The following is a 23,413-nucleotide window of genomic DNA, read 5'->3' on the forward strand; positions in this document are numbered from 1 at the left end:
TTTTGAGTGAGGGTGAATCTTGGCACGAAGGTGTCAGATAAGTTAAGGTTTTTGAAAGTTTGAACTGGAACGGTACGAAGAGTATTAAAAGTTACTAAATATGGTACCATTTGTATTTGGCGAACCGGTAGAACTAGAATTCTGAAAATTTGAATGACAAACCTGCGTCAGATATGGCAATATCTCGTCAAAGGTGGCGAATTTTAAATACCTTTGGCGATTTTATTTTCGACTTGTCGATATGGCAACTTTTGTAGTTGGCGATTTTGTTGGCTAATTGTAGGAAATTTTTTTTTATTAAGCATTTATTTTCTACCTCATTTCTCCGGTATATTCTCAAGCCGAGGAGGATTTTTAATTTATCAAAAAATTTTGTCTGTAACCTTTCTAGTCTCTTACTGACTTTGTAGGATTTTTCCGCCCATTGATGCTGTTTAGGATTTATTATCGTCCAAGTCCACTGTCTTTATCCTAAAGCGATCTAATAGTAAAAGATAAAGAAATTGTTAAGTCGAATTCTCCCGCTAATTAAGACTTACATATATGTTTTAGTTTTTCATGGCTGATGGACCGTTAAACCTCACCAATTAAGAACATTTGTAAATATATCGTTTTTCTTGATCGGCGGCGCATCCACCGTTGTCACGAAAAGTAATTTGCAAGTCGATGCACTCATAAGTTTAACAAATATAGCGATTATAAAACAATAGGCCCCCGAAATTCTACAAATATATAGTCTATAGCCAATAAATATATAGTACTTTTGGACCACGGGACATTCCTGAACATTTTCTGAAAATTGCATGAAATTAGTTTTAGTAGTTTTGGAAAAAATAATGTATTAAAAAGAGTGGACGTAGTCATCAGTTTTCAAGATAAAAAAGTGGTCGTGATAAGGTATTTTGGCTCCAAATATGTACCTAAGGCACACAACCCCATCGCCTCCAAAAATGAATGCTGAAACCGACATAATCATAACCAACTCCTCCAAAATTCATAAAATATACATAAGAACAGCAAACATTGAGCTATTGCTGCAAATTTGATGAAAATCGGTAGAAGAATTGGAGATATAACAAATTTAAACAAGTAAGAAAAGAGTTACGTTCGGCCGGGCCAAACTTTTTATACCCTCCACCACGAACTGTATTGAAGTGAATAGGAATAATTAGATTATTTTCGTTTATGAAAGTACAGTCGGACTTCTCTATAACCAACTTTCCTATAACGAATTTAGCTCTATAACGAAGAAAAATTGAAAACACAGCTTTTTTAGACTATTTTCACCTACATATATTAACCTCTCTAAAACGAACTTCTCTACAACGAATATATCTCTTTATCGATTTTTTAAGTACAAGTTGAAGTTCTCAAACCAAATAATCTTTCCGTAACGAATTTTTGTCAAACTTGTTTTTTATATACGTTTACACAATAAATAAAGAACAAACTCATTCATCAGCCTCTTTTTAATTAAAGTTCACTTTATTTTTTCATTGCGGACACAATGTGGGTGTTAAAAAAAGAAACAAAACAGTGGTTTATGTGGAAAAATATCAGTTGAACATATTTTTTGTGGCGATCGAACGCAGACTATGATAAAATTATTGAGATCAGCATGTTTATCAATTGTTTTTATTTAGATTCGAATATTGGTGAATCGGACAAAATTGCCTTTAAATTCCCAGTTACAGAAGTAGTTCAAACTGTTATCGACTTTTTGGAGTCTCGAAACAAAGTTCATGACTAAATTTTTTTCTCCCAGTGCTCATTGTGAAGACTTTTTTGCTAAGGCAAAGGGCAAAATCAAAAACAACTGAAAATTATCTCTTATTTTACTCCTAAATAAAAATTTAATATTTGTTTATTCGTATACACACGTTTACTTTATTATTACTCATGTACGTAGGTCAGGTTAACCATTTTACCTTGGTTTCTCTATAACGAATTTTCTCTATAACACAGTAATTCTTCGGTCCCAAGTGCTACTTTATAGAGAAGTTTGACTGTACTAAACTCTTCCTTTTATCCCTAATAAACAATATTACATACAACAAAAATATATTCCATAATACGAATAACGGTAAATTCTATAAAAATTAAAAAAATTAATGGGGAAAAAGTGTTCATACACTCAATGAAATATTAAGATTATCGTAAAATTTATGGAATAAGCAAAAAAATTTACATTTTATTGCTTTATCGAATGTCTCTGGTTGTCTATGACATATTTTAGACAAAATAGGAACATATTTGTGGATTAATTGACGTTATTTAAGGTCAGACTTCGCGTATAGCTCGTTAAGGCGGTCCCTTGCAGATTTCTTTGAGTTTTTCAGTCTGATAGTTTATGAAACCCCAGGAAATACAGTGGGACGATTTATTTCTGTCGTATGTAATATTGTTTCTTACCCCCCGTTTACACATGCAAGTGACAGTTCGAAAAATACCAATACACTCACACATATTCAATGCCACACCAACTAACAACCTCACTGCCGACAAAATTTCCTTGTCAGTAATCAATGTAAGTGCTTTGAAAGTAACTTCAATTTTTTTCCGAACGTTTACACATGCAAGTGTCAGTTCGAAAAAAATGAAGTTTCGACTATAATATGTATACACAACTGTCTGCAAGTTACTTGCATGTGTAATCATTAGGTTAGGGATATGAAATAGAACTGTGTACTTGGATTTTCATAAAAATGCTTCCTTACCCTTAAAACTCGAGATTTAAAGGGTGTATGTAGACTTTTTTGGTTGACTGTATCTCAAGTGATAATACTCCCTTCAAAACAGCTGGGGCGACATTTTTGTTCTTTCCAAAATATGGACCAATATGTACAATTTTCCGAATTAAGCAAAATACATAAAATTGGGCAAAACCGACTAGACCTAAAACTGGATATTCTGTATTTTGATAGTTAACAACATCGGGAGCACCGTTTTAAAATACCGGAAATTGGGAGGGACCTTTTTATGGGGGGCTATATAAAAACATGGAACAATACCGGAAATTTTCAGGTGGGAAGTTTTATACCACCAACGGAGACTAAATATAAAATTTCAGCCATATCGGTAGGATAAAGAGGCTAAAACCTTCGAAATACCGAAAATTGCGATATACCCTTCTATCCGACAAATTTCTGAGGGAAATTTTTATAGCCCAGAAAAAGACTAAATACCAAATTTCAGTCTCTTCGGTGGAATAATGAGGCTAAAACCTTCGAAATGCCGAAAATCGGGCGGTACCGTTCTATGGTACGTTGACTCATACCGACCAATTTCAGGTGGAAAGTTGTATACCCACAACGAAGACTAAATTCGAGTATGTACCAAATTTTAGCCTTTTCGGTGTTTTAATGAGCCTTACCCTTCAAAATACCGAAAATTGGGAATGCACCGTTCCATGGGGAGTACATCAAAACGTGGATCGATCACATACATTTCTGAGAGAATTTTTAGCATGCTAAAGAGGACGAAATATCAAATTTCAGCCATTTTGGTAGTGTAATATAGCTAAAACCTTCAAAAATACCGAAAATTGGGAGCTATGGTCGTATGGGGGCTATATGAGGGTGTGGACCCACACCGAAAAATTTCAGGTGGAAAGTTGATTACCCTTAACCAAGACTGACTACCAAATTTCTGGGTTGTTGAGGTGACAACCTTAAAAATACCGAAAATCAGGAGATTCCATTTTATGGGGACTATATTCAGGCGTCGACCTATACTGACAAATTTCATATGGAAAGTTTTATACCCCAAATGAAGACCAACTACCAAATTTCACCCATTTGGCTGGAATATGGAGGCCACAACCTTCAAAATACCGAAAATCGGGAGGTACCGTTCATATGGGGGCTATACGAAGGCATGGACCCGGGGGAAAGTTGTATACCCCAACGGAGACTAAATATCAAAGTTCGGTGAGATAATAAGGCTAAAACCTTCAAAATACCGAAAATCGGGAGATATCGTCCTATGGGGGCTATATAAAAACGTGGACCTATATAAACATTTTAAGGTAGAAATGTTTCTTAGTCTCTGGAAACACAATATACAAAGTTACAACCGATTCTGTGGTCAAATGGACTAATACATTTAAAATATCTTAAAATGACGCGTACTACCAAATTTCTGGGTTGTTGAGGTCACAACCTTAAAAATTCCGAAAATCAGGAGATTCCATTTTATGGGGACTATATTAAGGCGTCGACCTATACTGACAAATTTCATATGGCAAGTTTTATACCCCAAATGAAGACCAACTACCAAATTTCACCCATTTTGCTGGAATATGGAGGCCACAACCTTCAAAATACCGAAAATCGGGAGGTACCGTTCTTACGGGGGCTATACGAAGGCATGGACCCGGGGGAAAGTTGTATACCCCAACGGAGACTAAATATCAAAGTTCGTTGTGATAATAATGCTAAAACCTTCAAAATACCGAAAATCGGGAGATATCGTCCTATGGGGGCTATATAAAAACGTGGACCTATATAAACATTTTATGGTAGAAATGATTCTTAGCCTCTGGAAACACAATATACAAAGTTACAACCGATTCTGTGGTCAAATGGACTAATACATTTAAAATATCTTAAAATGACGCGTACTATATATGGGGCTTTATATGGGGCTATACCAAAACGTGGTAAAATGGGACAAAAATTCCTTAAAACGACGACGCGTCACTTTGTATGGGGGCTATACGATAACGTTTGAAAACCAAAAGTCCTACGTACATATAATAGATTTTACCAAAATTTCATCCACCTACTTCAATCCGTTCGGAGTGATTTTCACAGACGGACAGACGGACATGGCTATGCATGGGGGAGGTACCTCGCCCACTCTGGAATTCAATAAAATATGTAGCCTTTGGGGGAGGGGGGTTCAATTTCACGAAAATCGATTCAGTAGTTTTTGCAGGGAAAAAATTAAATTGAAAATTTAAAAAAGTGGGCGTGGTAAAATTTTCTTTCCATAAAAACCAAAGTTGCGTTATAGTGGCATTTGATTTTTATTCAAAAAGATATGGCGATTTTTTAAATGTGGCAAAGGGAAGTGCTCCGCCTCCTCCGAAATTCAAGAAAATATGTATCCTATATTCAACGTGCGCCATCCCTGTACACTCACTGAAATTTTCTGGAAAATCGGTTCAGTAGTTTTGTAGAGAGAAGTAAAATAAAAGATCGGTGCGTTTGGAAATCTATTCTTAGTTCGGCTTATGGAACAAGACGTTCTGTTTAATACAAAAGCCATCTAAGTAAGTAAGTAAGTTTTGTAGATGTAACATATTTTAAAAAGTGGGCGTGGTTAAGACTTTGGATCCGAAAAAGTCGGAGACACAACCACATTTGTCTAGCAAAGTAATTTCCAAACCGATACATTCGTAATTATTGTACATATAGATATAGCGTATAGGGGAAGTACCCCACTCCCTCCAAAATTCAACTAAATTTGTATCCTATATTAACCGGGGCCATCCCTGTACATTCCCTAAAAGTTTCCGGAAAATCGGTTTAGTAGTTTTTGTAGAAAATATTAAAATAAAAAATTGAAAAAAGTGGACGTGGTTAAATTTTCTTTGCATAAAAACCTAAGTTGGATTATGACGAACATTAAAAAAAATAATTATCCAAATCGGTCCAGCCGTTCTCAACTGATGCCATTACCAACGAACGACATTTGATTTTTATTTATAAAGATTTTTTGTATTTTTTTATATGAGACACTAAATATTCAATTTGTAATAGATATGTACAAAAAATGCATGCATGTGAATATGGCTTAACATATTTTTATAACCTGCGCCGTAGTAGGAAGGGTATATTAAATTTGTTTTTCCGTTAGTAACTCATTGAAATCAATAAATAAATATGTACCAATAAATAATACATACAATACAATACATAATGACTAACCGATCCGAATTTTTGCTAGAAGGTTAGTTGTACCAAACAATTTTTAGAAATTCGAAATATATGTGTACCAAAAATATTAAAATGTCTTAAATTTTATACCATTAGGTATTATGCGAACGGATAGAGGTAAATGCTTGAAATTTTGAAGGGGAATCAAGGTTTAGAATTAGGGTTAATATATGGGTTAATATATGGAGGTGGGTTTGCAAAAGAGTACTCATGAATACGAAAAGTACTAAATCTTGTACCATTTGGATTTGGGTGAAAGGATAGGGCTGGAATTCTAAAATTTTATATTAAGATTATCACCACATGGGGGTCTACGTCGAATATTTCGCGGTGTTACATGAACTTTCGGAAAGAAACAAAACTTTTCACATTGTGGTGTTTGGATTTTATGGCCCCATCTAAACATGGTTACATATTGACTTTTCAAAGCAATTCTGGGCTATATCTCTGAATGCTATGTGAATCTTCATCTCACGTCTGAAACAAATTTTTAGATAAGGCAAGAATAAAATATTTGAAGGAATTATGAACTCGAAAAACTACATTCATTGCCTCAAATTTTATAAAATATCGAAAATTTCCATAATTTGTATACATTTCCCACCATATCTCTAAAACCGTTAAATTTTTCTTAATGTTTTGTTTCGGAAAAATATTCGCTGGAATGTAATACACAACTCTTCAGAAAATACCGTTGTTGTAAAATGCCTCTATCACGTTGTTTTCAGTATATTTTCCAACGACGATTTAATATATGTATATGTCAATAATGTGGTGAAATCCGAAATACGAGAATGAACTGTTGGTGTGAACTGTGTTTGAAATACGTGTTGTAAAAGATATAATGCAAAATACCGCGAAAACAACATGAAGTAAACATTTTAGAGCAGGTATCGGCACCAATACAAATGCATTGTTTGCGGCCACACGCATACGACTCTCTCTCGCTCTCTCCACAAACAGCGTGTGCGTTAATGCATTGCTAAAATTAAAAATCATTGAAATAACCGACAACAGAACCTTCTTCTTTGACTTCTGAACGAAGACTGAGAGGTGGTTGTTCTGTTGTTATTCTCATCAAGGGCACGTGTGCCCCTTTTTGCCGAACATTGTTTTAGAGTTTCAGAGTGTTCTAAAGAATTGCTGAGAACTTTATTTGGACGATTTTTGCAAAGGGTTACTTGGTTCAATTCAGAATTTCAGAAATTATATAAAATGTTCTATTTTTAGATTCACTTTTGGTAGTTTTGTTGAGATGTGTATTATTTTATTGTTGTAAAATAATTCAGCGTAATCTCGCGTTTTGTTGTTTTTAAATTTTAAAACAACAAGCTTTACTTAAAGTGGGATGTAGTTAAAATTGATTTAATTTCGGGAAAGGCAAAGAATATTAGTTTCGTCCAACGCCACTTGGACTCATCAGTTCTCTTAGTGAATCTAAAAATAGACACACAGCACGGTTACTATAATTTGTTGTTGTTTACAACAAACCATCAAAATTTGTTATGCGTTTTTTTTGCAATGCAAAGACCATAACAGTGGAAAGTAGTTACTTGGTTTACATATGCGGCTACGAGATTTTTTAAATGTTTCTGATGAATTCGCATTTAAACGAATTCATCGGTTACGGTTACGTTTATTCAAATAATATGGTCCACGGCATTCAGAGTATATTGACCTACAGCATTTCTACAATTAGAATTACATTGGCTAAAATATATTATGTCTGTACCATAAATTTCTAAAGAAAATACTTCGAATTCGAAATAAATAACTTTTAATATGTACATCCAAAATACATACACACATGCATATTCCTCTGAAATAAAAAAGGATCAAAGCGTAGAAATAAAGCAATGAACTTGAACAATTGTGCGTGCTTGCCTTGAGGGATTTCAATATGACATAGAAATCCGCTTTTAATTCCTTTTTTTCTGTGAATTTCAAGAAGCTAATAGTCATTCAAAAAATACATAAAAGAAAATACATAATAGAATTCTCAGTACGAAGGACTAGTTGAAATTGATTGTACGAAAATAAAATTAATGTAGCAATGTAACGGTATTCCATGTGAATGTGGACATCAGTCTTCTACTTCTTCTATTTATTTTCAAATATGCCTGAACGTAAAATTTGACCCCCAAAATTTGGTGACGATCCGATCAAAATTGCTAACTGTAGCGAGACTAAACAAAATTTAAACATGGGATGTAATACCGACTACTGCGATATTTCCGTAGCTTGACCACCTACGTCAACCTACTTTGCATCAATGTAAAGGTGATCTTTTCTTCTTCCATCAGCAGAGTTTGCTTTTGGAATACCCCTACTACACCATTTTCACATGTAATTAGAATAATTTCAGTTGTAATTCGAAACATTTCACTTGTAATTTGAGAATTCCAATCGAATTTCGAATTATTTCATTTGTAATTTGAGAATTTGATTTGTAATTTGAGAATTCCATTTGATATTACAATTATTTCATTTGTAAATTGAATTTTTTCATCTGTAATTCGAATTATTTCATTTGTAATTCGATTTTTTCCATTTATAATTTGAACTTTTTTTTATTTAAAATTCCAAATAAAAATCTTCGATTTACAAATATAAAAATTCAAATTAAAAATTGAAACATTCGAATTACAAATTAAATAATTCGAATTACAAATGAAAACATTCAAATTACAAATGAAAAATTAGTAGATTTAATGAAATAATTGGAATATCAAATGGAATTCTCAAATTACAAATCAAATTCTCAAATTACATGTTAGCTCGATTAATCCATAAATAATAAACTTACAAATGAAATAATTCGAATTACAAATGAAAACTTCAATTTACAAATGAAATAATTCGAACATCAAATGGAATTCTCAAATTACAAATGAAATTATTCGAATACCAAATAAAATTCTAAAATTACAAATGAAATTCTCCGAATTACATGTGAAAATGGTGTAGAATTGTATTTTTCCCGCAAAAGTTTTTTGCCCAGTCCGAACCCTGAATGGCCATTCCGAACCCTGAAGCGTACTATCATCAACAAAATTTCGTGATGACCCGTTGTTTGACCACCTACGCCAACCTACATTACGTTTCTCTTCCATCTCTTGTGAGGAGTGAGATTCGGCATACAGAAATAAGCCCCCATGAAATAACACCCCAAGTTGAAAATGAAAATAGGCCCCAAACCGGTATATGGAAAACAACAACAAAACTTTTGGGGCCTATTTTCGTATTTTTGGGACCTTTTGCATTCAGCTGTTGGGGCCAATTTGTCTTCACAACAACTAAATCTAAAACTTGAAAATCAAATTAGGCCTTTTTGCACATGTTTAGGGCCCAAATGCAATCCAGCGTTTAACAGAAAAAACAAATTGGGGTGAATTTTCGAAAGTTATTATGAAGAAAACGTACAGAAATTTGGGTGTAATTTCATAAATTTTGTTAAGAACAAACGAAAAAAACGAACTCCCATGGATATAACTCCCAAAATTCGTTGAGAGTTATGTCCGTGACGGAAAGAGGACCTAACTAAAAAAAAACAAGTAAAAATTCGTTAAGTTCGGCCGGGCCGAACTTTTTATACCCTCCACCATAAAATAGTCTTAATTAAAATGGAATAATTAGGGTCCTTTCACAATTTTAGGTGGAACAACTTTTCGACAATGGATAGACTCCTACTGCCTCCCAATATTGCTTAAATTACAATGTGAACACAAATGTTGGGGCAGAGATAAAAACCCCGAAGGGCAGATGCGCCGTGAGTCGAACTTCCGCGTTATAGCGTGATGAAGTTTTTGCAAGAGACCCTGTAAGCCATCATGAATTAGCATTATATCTTTGTTTGTTGATTTTGTAGAGCACTTAAGGAACAGTGAAAAAAGATATAACGCTAATTCCTGATGGCCCACAGGGTCTCTAACAAAAATTTCATCACGCCATAACGCGGAAGTTCGACTCACGGCGCATCTGTCCTTCGGGGTTTATAATATACTCACCAAGGTCTTTCTTTCCCAAGAGGAATTTTCCGTGCCCCAGACTTTCACCTCAATTTTGTTGCACAGTGTTATCTAATCTAATCTAAAAAAATGGGTTCAGCTAGGTGAAAGGTACCACCTACGGGGCTATATCAAAGAGTCAACCGATCTTTAAATTTTTTGGCGGAAAAGTTTATAGCTGCAGGGAACTTCAAGAGTCAAATTGAGGGTAGTTTCATCAAAACAATGTAGACCCTCAAAAATGACCCATGTTGACGAATTTTAGTGAAGAAATTTCGTGATCACTGAAAATTCCCGAAAATCGGAAGGTACAGTTATATGGGGGGAATACCAAAACATGGACCTGTGTATATTGACGATTATTTTTGAATAGACAAAATTGTAGCTAAAATTCTCAAAATACCGATCATTACAGCTAGTTCGGTTAAAAATTGCAGTTAAATTGCGGTTAAAAATTGCAATACGTGAGGTGGTTGATGATGAGATGGTTCCAAATTGGCTCAAGCGGTCCACTCCTTTGGGTACCTCCCACTCAAGATAACTCTCGAACGGATCTGCCGATTCGGTCCAAAATGTGGCCTTCGTAATATTTTGTCCGAACTTAATTTAAGTTCGATGATAAGATATATCGGTCCACTCCTTCAGGTACCTCCCCACAAATGATCAAAAATGTTCGGAAAAATTGTGCGCACGATAACTCTTGAATGGAGTGACCGATTTGGTCTATACTTTACACATCCTAATATGTCTACCAGATATAGATCAGGTTGAATATGAACTATATTTGTCCACTCCTTCGGGTACCTCCCACACAAAATTTCGGATAAATTTACTTTAATGCCCGCTCTCGAATCACTTTGATTTCTGTGGAGCAACTTGCATACGCTGCCTCCTTAACGTCGGCAAGAGTTTTTTTCAGACTCAAGTCCATACTTCTTAAGAAAATAGCCTGAAAGGTGAAAAACCCCCTATGTGGTTGGAGCGCAAGATAACTCTCGAACGGATCAACCGATTTGGTCCAAACTTTTGATCTTCTAATATTTTGTCCACATTTAGTTTAACTTTTAAAATAGTCCATATCGGTCCTCTTCTTAGGGTACCTCCCTTACAAAAGTTCAACATTTATGTCCAAGTGCAGTTTAGGATCTGTTCGAAGATCTTTGGGAAATGTATACCGATGCTGTTCGTTGTGGGCCCTTTTACAGCGAGATTAAGTTTTCCGTGGACAAGTCCATGCTTCCTGGCATACTGATCCAAAAGTTATTCAATGACTCACTAAAGTGACTAGTGGGCGCTATATCAATCGAAAAGGTTTGACCCCCAAAATAAGATCAACTTCCATAATGGACTATGTCGGCCCATTCCTTCAAGTACCTCCTCCGCAACATTTTGAACTTTAATCCTAATCCACATTTTTCTCGGCAAGTTCAAATGTCCAAAAATAGTCACAAAATTCTGTACGAAGATGAAAGTTTCGATTTATAAGCTGAGGGTGTATCTCTGTCGGTAAAGCCGACTGATACTTTTTTACTTGTTTTAGATTTTATTCTTATATGCTTGTTATGCTTGCATTTTTTAACTCCACATAATATCTTTTAAAGGATGTTGAAAATGAAAATAATATCAAACTCAATATTTACCTTTTAATATTGAATATTGTCCGTTGTAATTCCAAATGCACAGCGAAAATCTGCAAATGAAGATAATACGTTTCATTGAAAAAACATTTCAAAATAATGGGTATGATAAATATTTAAAGTCTGTTTAACTCAAATCAAATAGTCAACAGTATTCAAAATACATTGACCTACAGCATTACTACAATTACATTAGCCTCAATATATTATTTCGGTACCATGAATCTATAAAGAAAATAATTCGAATTCCAAATAAATAACTTTTACTATGTCCAGCCAACATACATACACACATGCATATTCCTCTTAAATAAAAAAGGATCAAAGCGTACATATAAAGCAATGAACTTGAACAGTTGTGTTTGCCTTATTTCATACATCTTGAGGGATTTCATTAAATATGACATAGAAATCCGCTTTAAATTCCCCTTTTTGTAATTTTCAACAAGCTAATAGTCATTCAAAAAAAGGCATAAAAGAAAATAATAGAATTCTCAATATCAAGGACTAGTTGAAATTGATTCTACGAAAATAAAATTAATGTAGCAATGTAACGGTATTCCATGTGAATATGGACATCAGTCTACTACGTCTTCTGTTTATTTTCAATTTATTAATGCCCCAAAAATGCCTTAACGTAAATTTCGAAATAAATTCCCTAAACATATTCGGACGAAATATTTTTTGTGATTGATTTTAGTGGTTGAACGTTGTCTACATCAGTCAGACATATATTAATAAGAAATGAGAGGAAAGGGGATATTAAGAAATTTTATTTTATTCAATTTTTTTTTTGAAATGCTTAATTTCTTTTATTTAACATAATTAAAATTTAAATATATTCTTGGAACTTTTCATACCATCTACCATGAGAAAACAAAATTTAGTTTTGGGAAATACCAAAAAACTTGGTGTCATGTTTGTGGTGTCGTTTAAAATTTTTAAGACTTTTGTAACTTGTACTAGTTAATGAAAAACAGGAACAGACCAATTGTTTACATTAACGGAAAATGTAGATGGTTAGATAAATCATTACAAAATGTTGCTTATAATAGGACTAAAGCTGAAAGGTAGAAAAACTAAGAGATTGTTTGGCCAATCAGCTCATTAGTCCCATTAACAATATGTATGATCACATTAACAATATATGTTACTCCGGAAGCAAACTCAGGCCTTAGTGGCCTCTTGATTGTTGTTGTTGTTGCGAGGACTGCACCAACAAGAATAATACATATCATACATACCATAACATGCTAAAAATCTTACGTAGAAGCAACTTTAAATCTAAAACAAGTAAAACAAGTAAGAACGGCGTTAAGTTCGGCCGGGCCGAACTTGTTATACCCTCCACCACAAGTTGTATTGAAGTAAAATTGAATAATTAGTTTCCTTTCGTGTATGAAGAAGACTTAATACTAAATTTCAGCAATTTCGGTAAAACAATGTGAGGCACCATTCTATGGGGGCTATTTCAAAACGTCGATCTATACCGACAAATGTATGACGGAAAGTTTTTAGGCTCAAAGAAGACTAAATACCAAATTTCCTATATTTCGATAAGAGAATGTGGCTAAAACTTAAAAAATACCGAAAATCAAGAAGTACGCTTCTATGGGGATATAGGAAGACTTGGACCAATACTGATAATACTCTTCTGGAATATTTTATAACTCTTGGAAGACGAAATAACGAATTTCAGCCATTTCGGTTGGATATTGACGTCACAATCTTCAGTATTACGAAAATCGGGAGGTACCGTTCTATGGGGGCTATATCGAAACGTGGACCTATACCGACGAATTTTAGTCAGAAATGGGGCAATATGAAATCGTGGACCTGTACAGACATATTTCTGGCGAACAGTTTTATATCACATTGAAGACTAAATACTAAATTTCAGCCATTTCGGTGGAATATTGAAGACACAACCTTCAAAATACGAAAATTCGGGAGGTACCTTTCCATGGGGGCTATATGAAGGCGTGGACCTATACCGACAAATGTAAAGGGAAAGTTTGAGTACCCCCAACGAAGTCTAAATACCAAATTTCAGCCATTTCGGTGGAATATTGAAGACACAACCTTCAAAATACCGGAAAGCGGGAGGTACCGTTCTATGGGGGCTATATGAAGGCATGAACCGATACCGGCAAAGTTCCGGGAGAAAGTTTTATATCACCAATGTAGACTAAGTACCAAATTTCAGCCAATTCGGTGTGAGAATGAAGCTAAAACCTTCAAAATGCCGAAAATCGGGAGGTACCATTTCTATGGGGGCTATATGAAGGCGTGGACCGATACCGACAAAACTCTGGGGGAAAGTTTTATACCCCTAAAGAAGACTACGTACCAAATTTCAGCCATTTTGGTGGGATAATGAAGCTCAAACCTTAAAAATACCGAAAATCAGGAGGTACCGTTCTATGGGGGCTATATCAAAACGTGGACCGATATATCCCATTTTCAATACTAACCACCCTGCAAGTAATAAAAACTTCTGTACCAAATATTGACTCTATATCTTTAAAATTGCGAGCTGTATCTTGATTTCAACAAACAGACGGTCGGACAGACGGACATGGTAAAATCGACATAGAATTTTATGCTGATCAATAATATGTATATACTTTATAGGGTCTCCGACGAATATTTCGATGTGTTACAAACGGAATGACAAATTTAATTATACCCTCCATATGGTGGAGGGTATAAAAGCATCAGTCGACATTGCCGACAGAGATATACCCTCAGCCTGTGAGGATTGAAATACCTTTTTTCCCAAAAAAACTTACGTATTTAGGAGGGTTTTCAAAACAATATGGATACTATTAAAGCGTAGAGTACCATTTTAGCGAATATTTTCGAACTTTTGCGGGGGAGGTATCGGAAGGTCCACTCCTTCCACCATCGAATTTCATCTAATATTCGAGGAAATATTACGATATCCAAAGTGTGGACGAACGCAGTATTCGGTTCGAGCTCTCCAGTCACTACATATGGTGCCATAGGGGGTTTTCACAACTTTCGGGCTTTTTTCTCAAGAAGTATGGACTTGCCCTTGAAAAAACTTTTACTGTCGTAATTGAGGCAGCGAACGCAAGTTGCTTCAACAAAAATCAACGTGATCCGAGAGCAGGTCTTAAAGTGAATTTATCCAGAAGAAGTGGACAAATATAGTCCTATATGGCTTATCTTCGAACTTAAACAAGGTTTGGACAAAATATTACGAAGCCCAAATTTTGGACCGAATCTGCCGATCCGTTCGAGAGTTATCTGGAGCTCCGACCACTACACACGGTGTCATAGAGTTTTTTGCAACTTTCAGGTTATTTTCTCAGGAAGTACGGACTTACCCCTGATCAAACTTGTACCTGATCAAACTTGTGAATACAAGTTGTTACAACAAAAATCAAAGCGATTCGAGAGCAGGTCCTAAACTGAACTTTTTCGAAATTTTGTGTGGGATGTACCCGAAGGAGTGGACGGATTGAGTTCATATTGGAACCTCATCTAAGTCTGCCAGAAATTTCACGATGTGCTAAGTATGGACCAAATCGGTTACTCCCTTCAAGAGTTATCGTGCGCACAATTTTTCCGAACATTTTTGAACTTTTGTAGGGGAGGTACCTGAAGGAGTAGACCGATCTTAAACTAAGTTGGATAAAATATTACGATAGCCAAATGTTGGACCAAATCGGCTCATTCGTTTGAGAGTTATCGTGCGCACCAGCCAGCCAGAAAGACAGACGGACGGACATTGCTAAATCGACTCCAAATTGTATGAAACGCATTTCGTCCAAAATACTTGGGGTCTAAAACCATTATTTCGATGAGGCACATTTTGTCCGTATGAAAGTGTGGTAAAAACCAAAATTCATTTGCAATTCCATTTGAAAAAAATTAAAAAAATTTTTTGTGAGCACATCTACAATTTTTGGTACAGAGTTTAAGGAAAAAATGCTGGTTTCAAATCTGTTCACGTTCACAAAATTGGCCGATGCGCGCAAAAGTTATAGCGGTTTTTATTCTCATATAAAGAAAAAATGTTTAAAAATGTTTTATTAATTGTTAAGAGAAAATTTATGCATAAATCGTTAACAGCATTCCATATCTATTCGTAGAGTTTAAATATTTACTAAATTTATTATTATTTTCGCGGAAAATCAACAAATAAAAAAAAAACATTGAAACAAATCCACATTATCCTGTCTCAGAGTCCGTACAAACCCCCAGAAAATAAATTAAAAAATATGTGCGGAATCTAGACAATGCGTAGAAAAATATGATACAAAATTTATAGAGATTGGATTATAATCGCGTATAAAGGATTCCATTTATATAAACATTTTTAAAGAATATCACGGTTTAGTATGCGGATTTGTCCAAATATATTTTTGCTGATTTTCCTATTTTCAAGGTATCTATATCCGCGGTTTGGTGGATAGATTCGACCGCGGATGGGCCCATTAGATCTGTCGCGTAAAAAAAAAACTAAATTCAAGCGGGGTTCAATGGAAATTGAATGACAATTGTAAATTTTACACTCAAAAAATATTTTTTTTAAGAAAATTCACGCATGAAATGTTGTCCTTTGGACTCCAATTACTAGGATACTGTACGGAGCACACCCATGAGATATACATTAAACGACGTAGAATCACCAGTTCTATAATCCTATTATACGTTTGGAACATTATATTGTTGCGCGTCCGGATTATTAAAAAAATTCAAAAAACCACAAAATTCCGGCTTCAAAATGTCAGCATAAATTTTAGGTAGATGCAGTGGATATATCATGTTGCCCATGGAGTATTCTGTAATTCTTTCTTTGGGCATAGGCCAATAAAATGTAGGGTTAAGCTAAAAATCGGAAGAGAACATATAAAAACTTGTTGGCTTCAACCCATTTTTACCCATTTTTCTACATTGATGCCAACACAGTTTCCACGAAAATTTATTTTAATGGTTGACATTATGGGATCCCTCCTAAAACACTTCATTTTAAAGAATTTTAATCATCGGATTCATCGATTGTGAAAAATTTTTGGTTTTTACCATATACCCTTTCTAGCCTAAAGGCTGAGGGTATAATGAGACCAGAAAATCGTTTTCAAACATTCTGCATATGTGAGAAAAAATATTAACAACTACCTCATTTTAGATTTATTGTCAAAATTTAGTTGGTCCAAATAGTTTCATCATAAATACAAAGTTTTATGTACACATGGGTATCATAAAATCTGTAACTCATAATGTTGTACTCGTGTGTACATAAAATAGTTTGTTCACTATCTTTATACAGAAAAAAATGTTGATAAGAGGATTATAAAATGTTGGTTAATGATTAGGTCTACATATATGACCGTTGTTCTACTGTTTCCAAGCTTATAAACTAATTTATAAATATTTCTCCCTTTTCTCATTAATACAGATAAAAATGACATTGACCAGGTACATTTGAAGTTTCCACCTGCTGTGAGAGCAAGTGATCCCTTAACATCGAAATCATTACAATCACCATTGGCAACAAAACAAATGAACGAAGTTCAAGGTCAACAACATAAAATGAACGATGCCATTGAGGACAATTTAATGGACACTTCATCGACAGAACATCTAACATCCAGGTCATTTAATGTCCAGCAGCAAACCATCAATTCAGCAGAAACACCAAAACGTGTTGCTATTGGTACAAATCGTAAGATAAAGAAAAAACTAAAGAAGCTTCTTTTACCACTTTTGTTGGCCTATAAGCTTAAATTTATAGCATTAATACCACTACTAATTGGTGGGCTTACACTACTGGTCGGCTCTACAGGCATGGCTGGTTTCTTTTTTGCCCTGTTCGCAGCAGTAATGACAATGAGAGGTGGTGGTGACAAATATCACAGGTCACTGTAGATAAGTTAATTTTAAGATACCTTAAGCAAATTATCTCTACTGTATGCATTTATATAGATTTCAAACATGTTTTAAGATTATTTATTTATATTAAACACAATGTACAAAATAAAAATTAATTTTTTGCTGGTATGAATTTGGTACAATATTTGGTTTAACTTAGTTTTGAATTCAATAAAGATTTTTGGGCTTAATAATTGTTCTCCCAAAAGCCGTGTAAAATAATGAACTTATAAAAACTCATCATATACTATATAAAACCTTCCTTAAAAATTAAATTTCCTTTAGAAATTCGGCCAACAGATAGTTAAATTTAATAAATTTAAGCTGTGTACAATTTTAAGATTTGATATTAAGTGAGGTTTGTAATAAATTAACTCAACATAAACAAGTAAAAAAGAATCGGTCGACTTTGCCGACAGAGTTATATCATCAGCCTTCGGACAGATCGAATGTATTTAGGGTCCTTTCAGAATAGTGTGGCCCTTTTTGGACATTTGGAATTGCTGACAAAAATGCGGATTAGGATTCAAGTTCAAAAGTGTTGTAGAGGAGGCACTTAGAGGAATAGACCGACATAGTCCATTATGGATAGATATCGCGCTCACTGGTCATTTCAGTGGGTCATCATATAAGTTTTGAATCAGTATGCCAGGAAGCATGGATTTGTCCAAGGAAAACATAATATCGCTGTAAACAGAACCACAACCAACAGCATCAGTATAAATTTCAAAAGGGTCTTCGAAAAGAAAAATGTTGAACTTTTGTGGGGTAGGTACCGTAAGGAGAGGACCGATATGGGCCATTTTAGAAGTTAAACTAAATTTGGACAAAACATTAGGAGATCTAAAGTTTGTACCAAATTGGTTGCCCCGTTCAAGAGATATCGTGCATACCGCGCAAGTTGTGGGCCGTTATTGGCCATCATAGAACTAGACACACTATGACGAAGGCCAATTTTTGACAAAATCGATTGATCAGTTCGAGAGTTATTTTTTATTTTTTTACATTTTTCGGGCTGTTTTCTCAAGAAGTATGGACTTGTCCCTGAAAAAAACTTTTACCGTCGTAATGGAGGCAGCGAATGCAAGTTGCATCAACAGAATTCAAAGTGATTCGAGAGAAGTTCTTAAAGTGAACTTATACGAAATGTTGTGTGGGCGATACCCGAAGGAGTGGACAAATATAGTCCATATTCGAAACTGTTCTATATCTAGTAGATATGGTAGGATGTAAGAAGTAAGCACCAAATCGGTCAGTCCCTTCCAAAGTTATCGTGCGCACAATTTTTCCGAACATTTTCGAACTTTTGTGGGGGAGGTACCTGAAGGAGTGGACCGATATGGCTTATCTTAGAAACTTAAACCTTGTTTGGACTAAATATTACGAAGGCCAGAATAGCAGGATCCGTTTGAAAGTTATCGTGCTCTCCAGCCACTATATATGGTGTGATATAGGGGGTGCCATAGGGGTATGGACCAAATCGGTTACTCGCTGCAAGTGGTATTGTGCAAATTGCCTGATACGGATTTCGTCCAAACATACTTGGGGTATAAAACCATTATTTCGATGAGGCACATTTTGCATTTTGCGTAGTAACTGAAATAAAAAATCACAAATATAAAAATCACATATTTTGCAGGGTTAAAGAAGTTTTACAGATTCACTGAAAACATACCATTGTATCGCCCTGATTGAATTTCACCATTTTAACCAAAATTTTCATTTTTTATTCGATAAAATTCGGTGTAGCTATTGCAAAAGTCAAAGTTAAAATGTTGTGTTTTTTTCATATTTTCCATCAGATCTGCAAGAACCTACTAATTTTTACTATTTTTTCCGATAACATAAAGGAAAAATTGTTATCGTAGTAAAAATTAGTAGATTCTTGCAAGTACTGGAACACGGCATAAATATGAGTTTTTTTGTGTTCTTTATATGTTTTAATATATAAATGAAGTTGAAACCCCGTTGCATAAACTATAAAAAACATTTAAAACTTAAACAAACTTTTCTTTAATATTTTGACCTAATTCACAATCGGTGCCGACAAAAAATGGGGGCTTTGGCCAGGAAAATCAATTTCTGAACCACTGTACCCCGTCCATTTTTATAGCTCAGCCGCAATTTCTCGATTGGTAAACTTTCGCATGTCGTAATATTTTTTCAAAGAGAGAGGGAGATCAGGTCCTCAAATTAGCCTGGGTATACCCCACACAAAACATTATTATACCCTCAGCCTTTACATCAATGAGATATATGCTAGGGTGATGACTTCTTTACAACCACATATCTGTGTATGACATTTTAATACACTTTTATGTACATTAGGGCTATAACCAAAAAAATACCACCACATAGCCGTGTAGAGCATGGAAAACTATTATGAAATACGGCGTCAATTTTTCTCTATCGCGAAAAAAGTTTCCGCACCAAATGCATTGAAGTTCAGTAATGCATTTTTTAATTTTAGCTGTTATGACAACATATTTGCTTTTAATTAAAATTTTTATTTTTTTGTAATCTAATTTAAAATCATTATCAAAGCGTTCTGGACCAATTTGTTCTCAAATCGCGCCATTTCGGAGCATTTTATGAATTTTTGACACTATTGCAGTTTTTGCTTTTTCTTTATAAACTCGTGAATTTTATGTTTATATTTTTTGTTCCTATCGGACAAAAGAATATGGGGTCATTTGCAACGAAGTCGCGAAAGTTACAGGCTGTTTTTGTTGACTTTGCCTGTGAGAATCGTATATGTTTTTTACAAAAATACAACACCAGTACCACGTGGGGAATTTTGTCCTAATAATGAAAACGCGTTTCTAAGATCGATTCGGTGAAAAAAGTTTCCGCGCCGACTGTAATTACTAAAACCCTTTTGATATTTTTTCTACTTATAATTTTAAATTTGCTTTGTTTGAATAAATATTCATAGAAAAAATACAATTCTCACAGGCAAAGTCATTAAAAACTGTCTGTAACTTTCGCGAATTTGTTGCAAATGACACCATATTCTCTTGTCCGATAGGTACAATAAATATAAACATAAAATTCACGAGTTTATAAAGAAAAAACAAAAATTGCAATAGTGTCAAAAATTCATAAAATGCTCCGAAATGGCGCGATTTGTGAGCAAATTGGTCCAGAACGCTTTGGTAATGATTTTAAATTAGATTACAAAAAAATAAAAAATTTAATTAAAAGCAAATATGTTGTCATAACACCTAAAATTAAAAAATGCATTACTGAACTTCAATGCATTTGGTGCGGAAACTTTTTTCGCGATAGAGAAAAAATTGCACCTTATTTCATAATAGTTTTTCATGCTCTACACGGCTATGTGGTGGTATTTTTGATATTTGCAAAAAAGTGCAAAAAGTTATATCCCTAATGTACATATGAGGTGATTTGAAAAAAATTCTCACCCACAAAACGATTTAAACATTTTAAAATTATATTTTGGCTAAAGATTTGGTGACGCATCGAAATAATGGTCTTAGACCTATAATTATATATACCAAAATGAATGTCTCGACGAGCTAAGTCGTTGTGAAATTTTGGTGGTTAATGGGGGTCCTGGAAGGGAAGAAAGCCTATTGAGTTTGGTGATGGTTGCATAATACTCAGGGTCGGAATGGGCAAATATCTAATGTCGAGCAAAATAAAAGCCTGTCAATGGAAGAAGAAGCGTTCACCTTTACAAATATGAAAAGTTTTTGTAGTGACGCTACAGGTCCAAATTATGATCGGATCATCACGACATTGTTAGGTCCCAGAGAGAAAGAAAGCTATATGAAAATATATCCGCTCTTCTAGTAGGGGTATTCCAAAAGCAAAGCCTATTTATGGGAGTAGAAAGATCACCTTTAAAACGATGCAAAGTAGGTTGGCGTAACATTTTTTACTTGAATTGTAATGACGCTTTCAGCCTGTTTCCAAACTTAATTTTCGAAATATTTTTACCTCAAAACAATTTGAAAAAACACACAGAAGTTTGGGCGTGTTTCATTCGCACACATTTTCATAACAATCATAACATTCTGAGGTTTTCATTGATCCCAAATGTGTTACCAAAGTGGTCAAATGCTTGAGATATAGACAAAGACGATCAGATATCTCTATTTCTAATTTGTGGAATTGTTTTTCCAATGCATTGAAGGTAAAATATCAGAATTATTGCAAAAAATACTAAAAAAATCACTGTGCAAAAAATTGAATTTACTTGTGAACATTTTCGACCGTTCATTCTTCACAGCTTTCGATGTGGATAACCACGGCAAGAATGTCATATCAACAAGTAAGAACGGCGTTAAGCTCGGCCCGGCTGAACTTGTTATAACCTCCACCACGAGTTGTATTGAAGTAAAACTGATCAATTAGTTTCCTTTCGTTTATGATGGGGATTAAAATCAAAAATATCAGCAATTTCGGTAAAACAATGTGGCTAACTTTCAAAATACCGAAATTCCGGGCGCTATATGAAGGCGTGGACCTGTACGGACAAAGTCCTGCGAGAAAGGCGTGGGCCTACACGCAGAGAAAAAATATTGTTGGAACAATCATATTCTAAGAACAAACTAGTGTATTTTAAAATTCTTAAAATATGTATTATTGGTGCAACAATATATTTTGTGTCATCATGTTTCCTAATAAAAAATATATGGTTGAAACAACAATATATATTTTCAGATTTTTAAAATACACTATTTTGTTCTTAGAATATGATTGTTCCAACAATATCTCTTCTCTGTGTGTATACCGACATATTTAAAGGGGAAAGTTGAATACACCCAACGAAGACTAAATACCAAATTTTAGCCATTTCGATTATTGTGACCATAACCTTGAAAAATTGAAAATCGGGACTTACCGTTCTATGGAGGCTATATTAAGGTGTGAACCTGTACCGACACATTTCTGGGGAAAGTTTTGTACCCAAAATCCAGACTAGATACAAAATTTCAGCCATTTCGATTGAATATTGAAGCCACAACCTTTAAAATACCGAAAATCGGGAGGTACTGTTTTATGCGGGCTATATGAAGGCGTGAACCTATACCGACAAAATGGATATGGAAAGTTTTTTACCCCAAATAAAGACTAAATACCAAATTTCAGCCATTTCGGTGGAATATTGAGGCCACAACCTTCAAAATACCTCAAATCGGGAGGTACCGGTCTATGGAGGCTATTTGAAGGCGTGGACTATACTAAAAAAATGCAGGGGAAAAGTTTTATACCCCCAACGAAGACTAAGTACCAAATTTGGGCCATTTCGGTGTGATAATGAAGCTAAAACCTTCAAAATACCGAAAATCGGGTAGTACAGTTCTATGGGGGCTATATCGAAACGTGGACCGATATAGCCCATTTGCAACACCAAACATCCTAGGTGTAATAGAAACTTATATACCAAATTACAAAGCTCTATCTTAAAAATTGCGAGCTGTATCAAGATTTCAACAGAAGACGGGCGGGCGGACAGACGGACATGGTTATATCGACTTAGAATTTTAACCTGATCAAGACTATATATACTTTTTAGGGTTTCCGATGAATATTTCGATGTGTTACAACGGAATGACAAATTTAATTATATGTATATTATACATTATATACATTATGCATATTATGGTGGAGGGTATAAAATCTGATTTAATGATATCAATGAATTCAGATAATCCTTGGGCACTTCTACCATCAACTATTATTTGATATTGCATGAACAACTGGTCACAAAAATGGAAATTTGTCGATTGGTGTGAATAATTACGATAGATGGGTTCAAACGACGTTTATAAGATTGTCACAGACGACGAATCTTAGATCTATGGGTATGAGCCCGAAATAAAACAGCAATCGACCGAGGGGGTCTTCGAAGCAAATGGTCGCCTGTTTCTTCGGCTAAACTGACTATGTGCAT

General features: G+C 34.6%; 1 protein-coding gene across 1 annotated transcript in view; it reads right to left on the minus strand.

The window, feature by feature from the left end:
- The window catches only part of LOC141389530 (uncharacterized), a 1,388,168-nt gene that overhangs the window by 1,066,734 nt on the left and 298,021 nt on the right, over nt 1–23,413 (minus strand). The window contains exon 3 of the mRNA XM_073961143.1: nt 11,590–11,639. Coding sequence (XP_073817244.1) covers nt 11,590–11,639 — 50 coding nt within the window. The remainder of the gene's footprint in view (nt 1–11,589; nt 11,640–23,413) is intronic.

The sequence above is a fragment of the Musca autumnalis genome, unplaced genomic scaffold, assembly GCF_047663935.1.
Source record: "Musca autumnalis isolate F117 unplaced genomic scaffold, ASM4766393v1 scaffold_1, whole genome shotgun sequence".
Lineage (NCBI taxonomy): Eukaryota > Metazoa > Arthropoda > Insecta > Diptera > Muscidae > Musca > Musca autumnalis.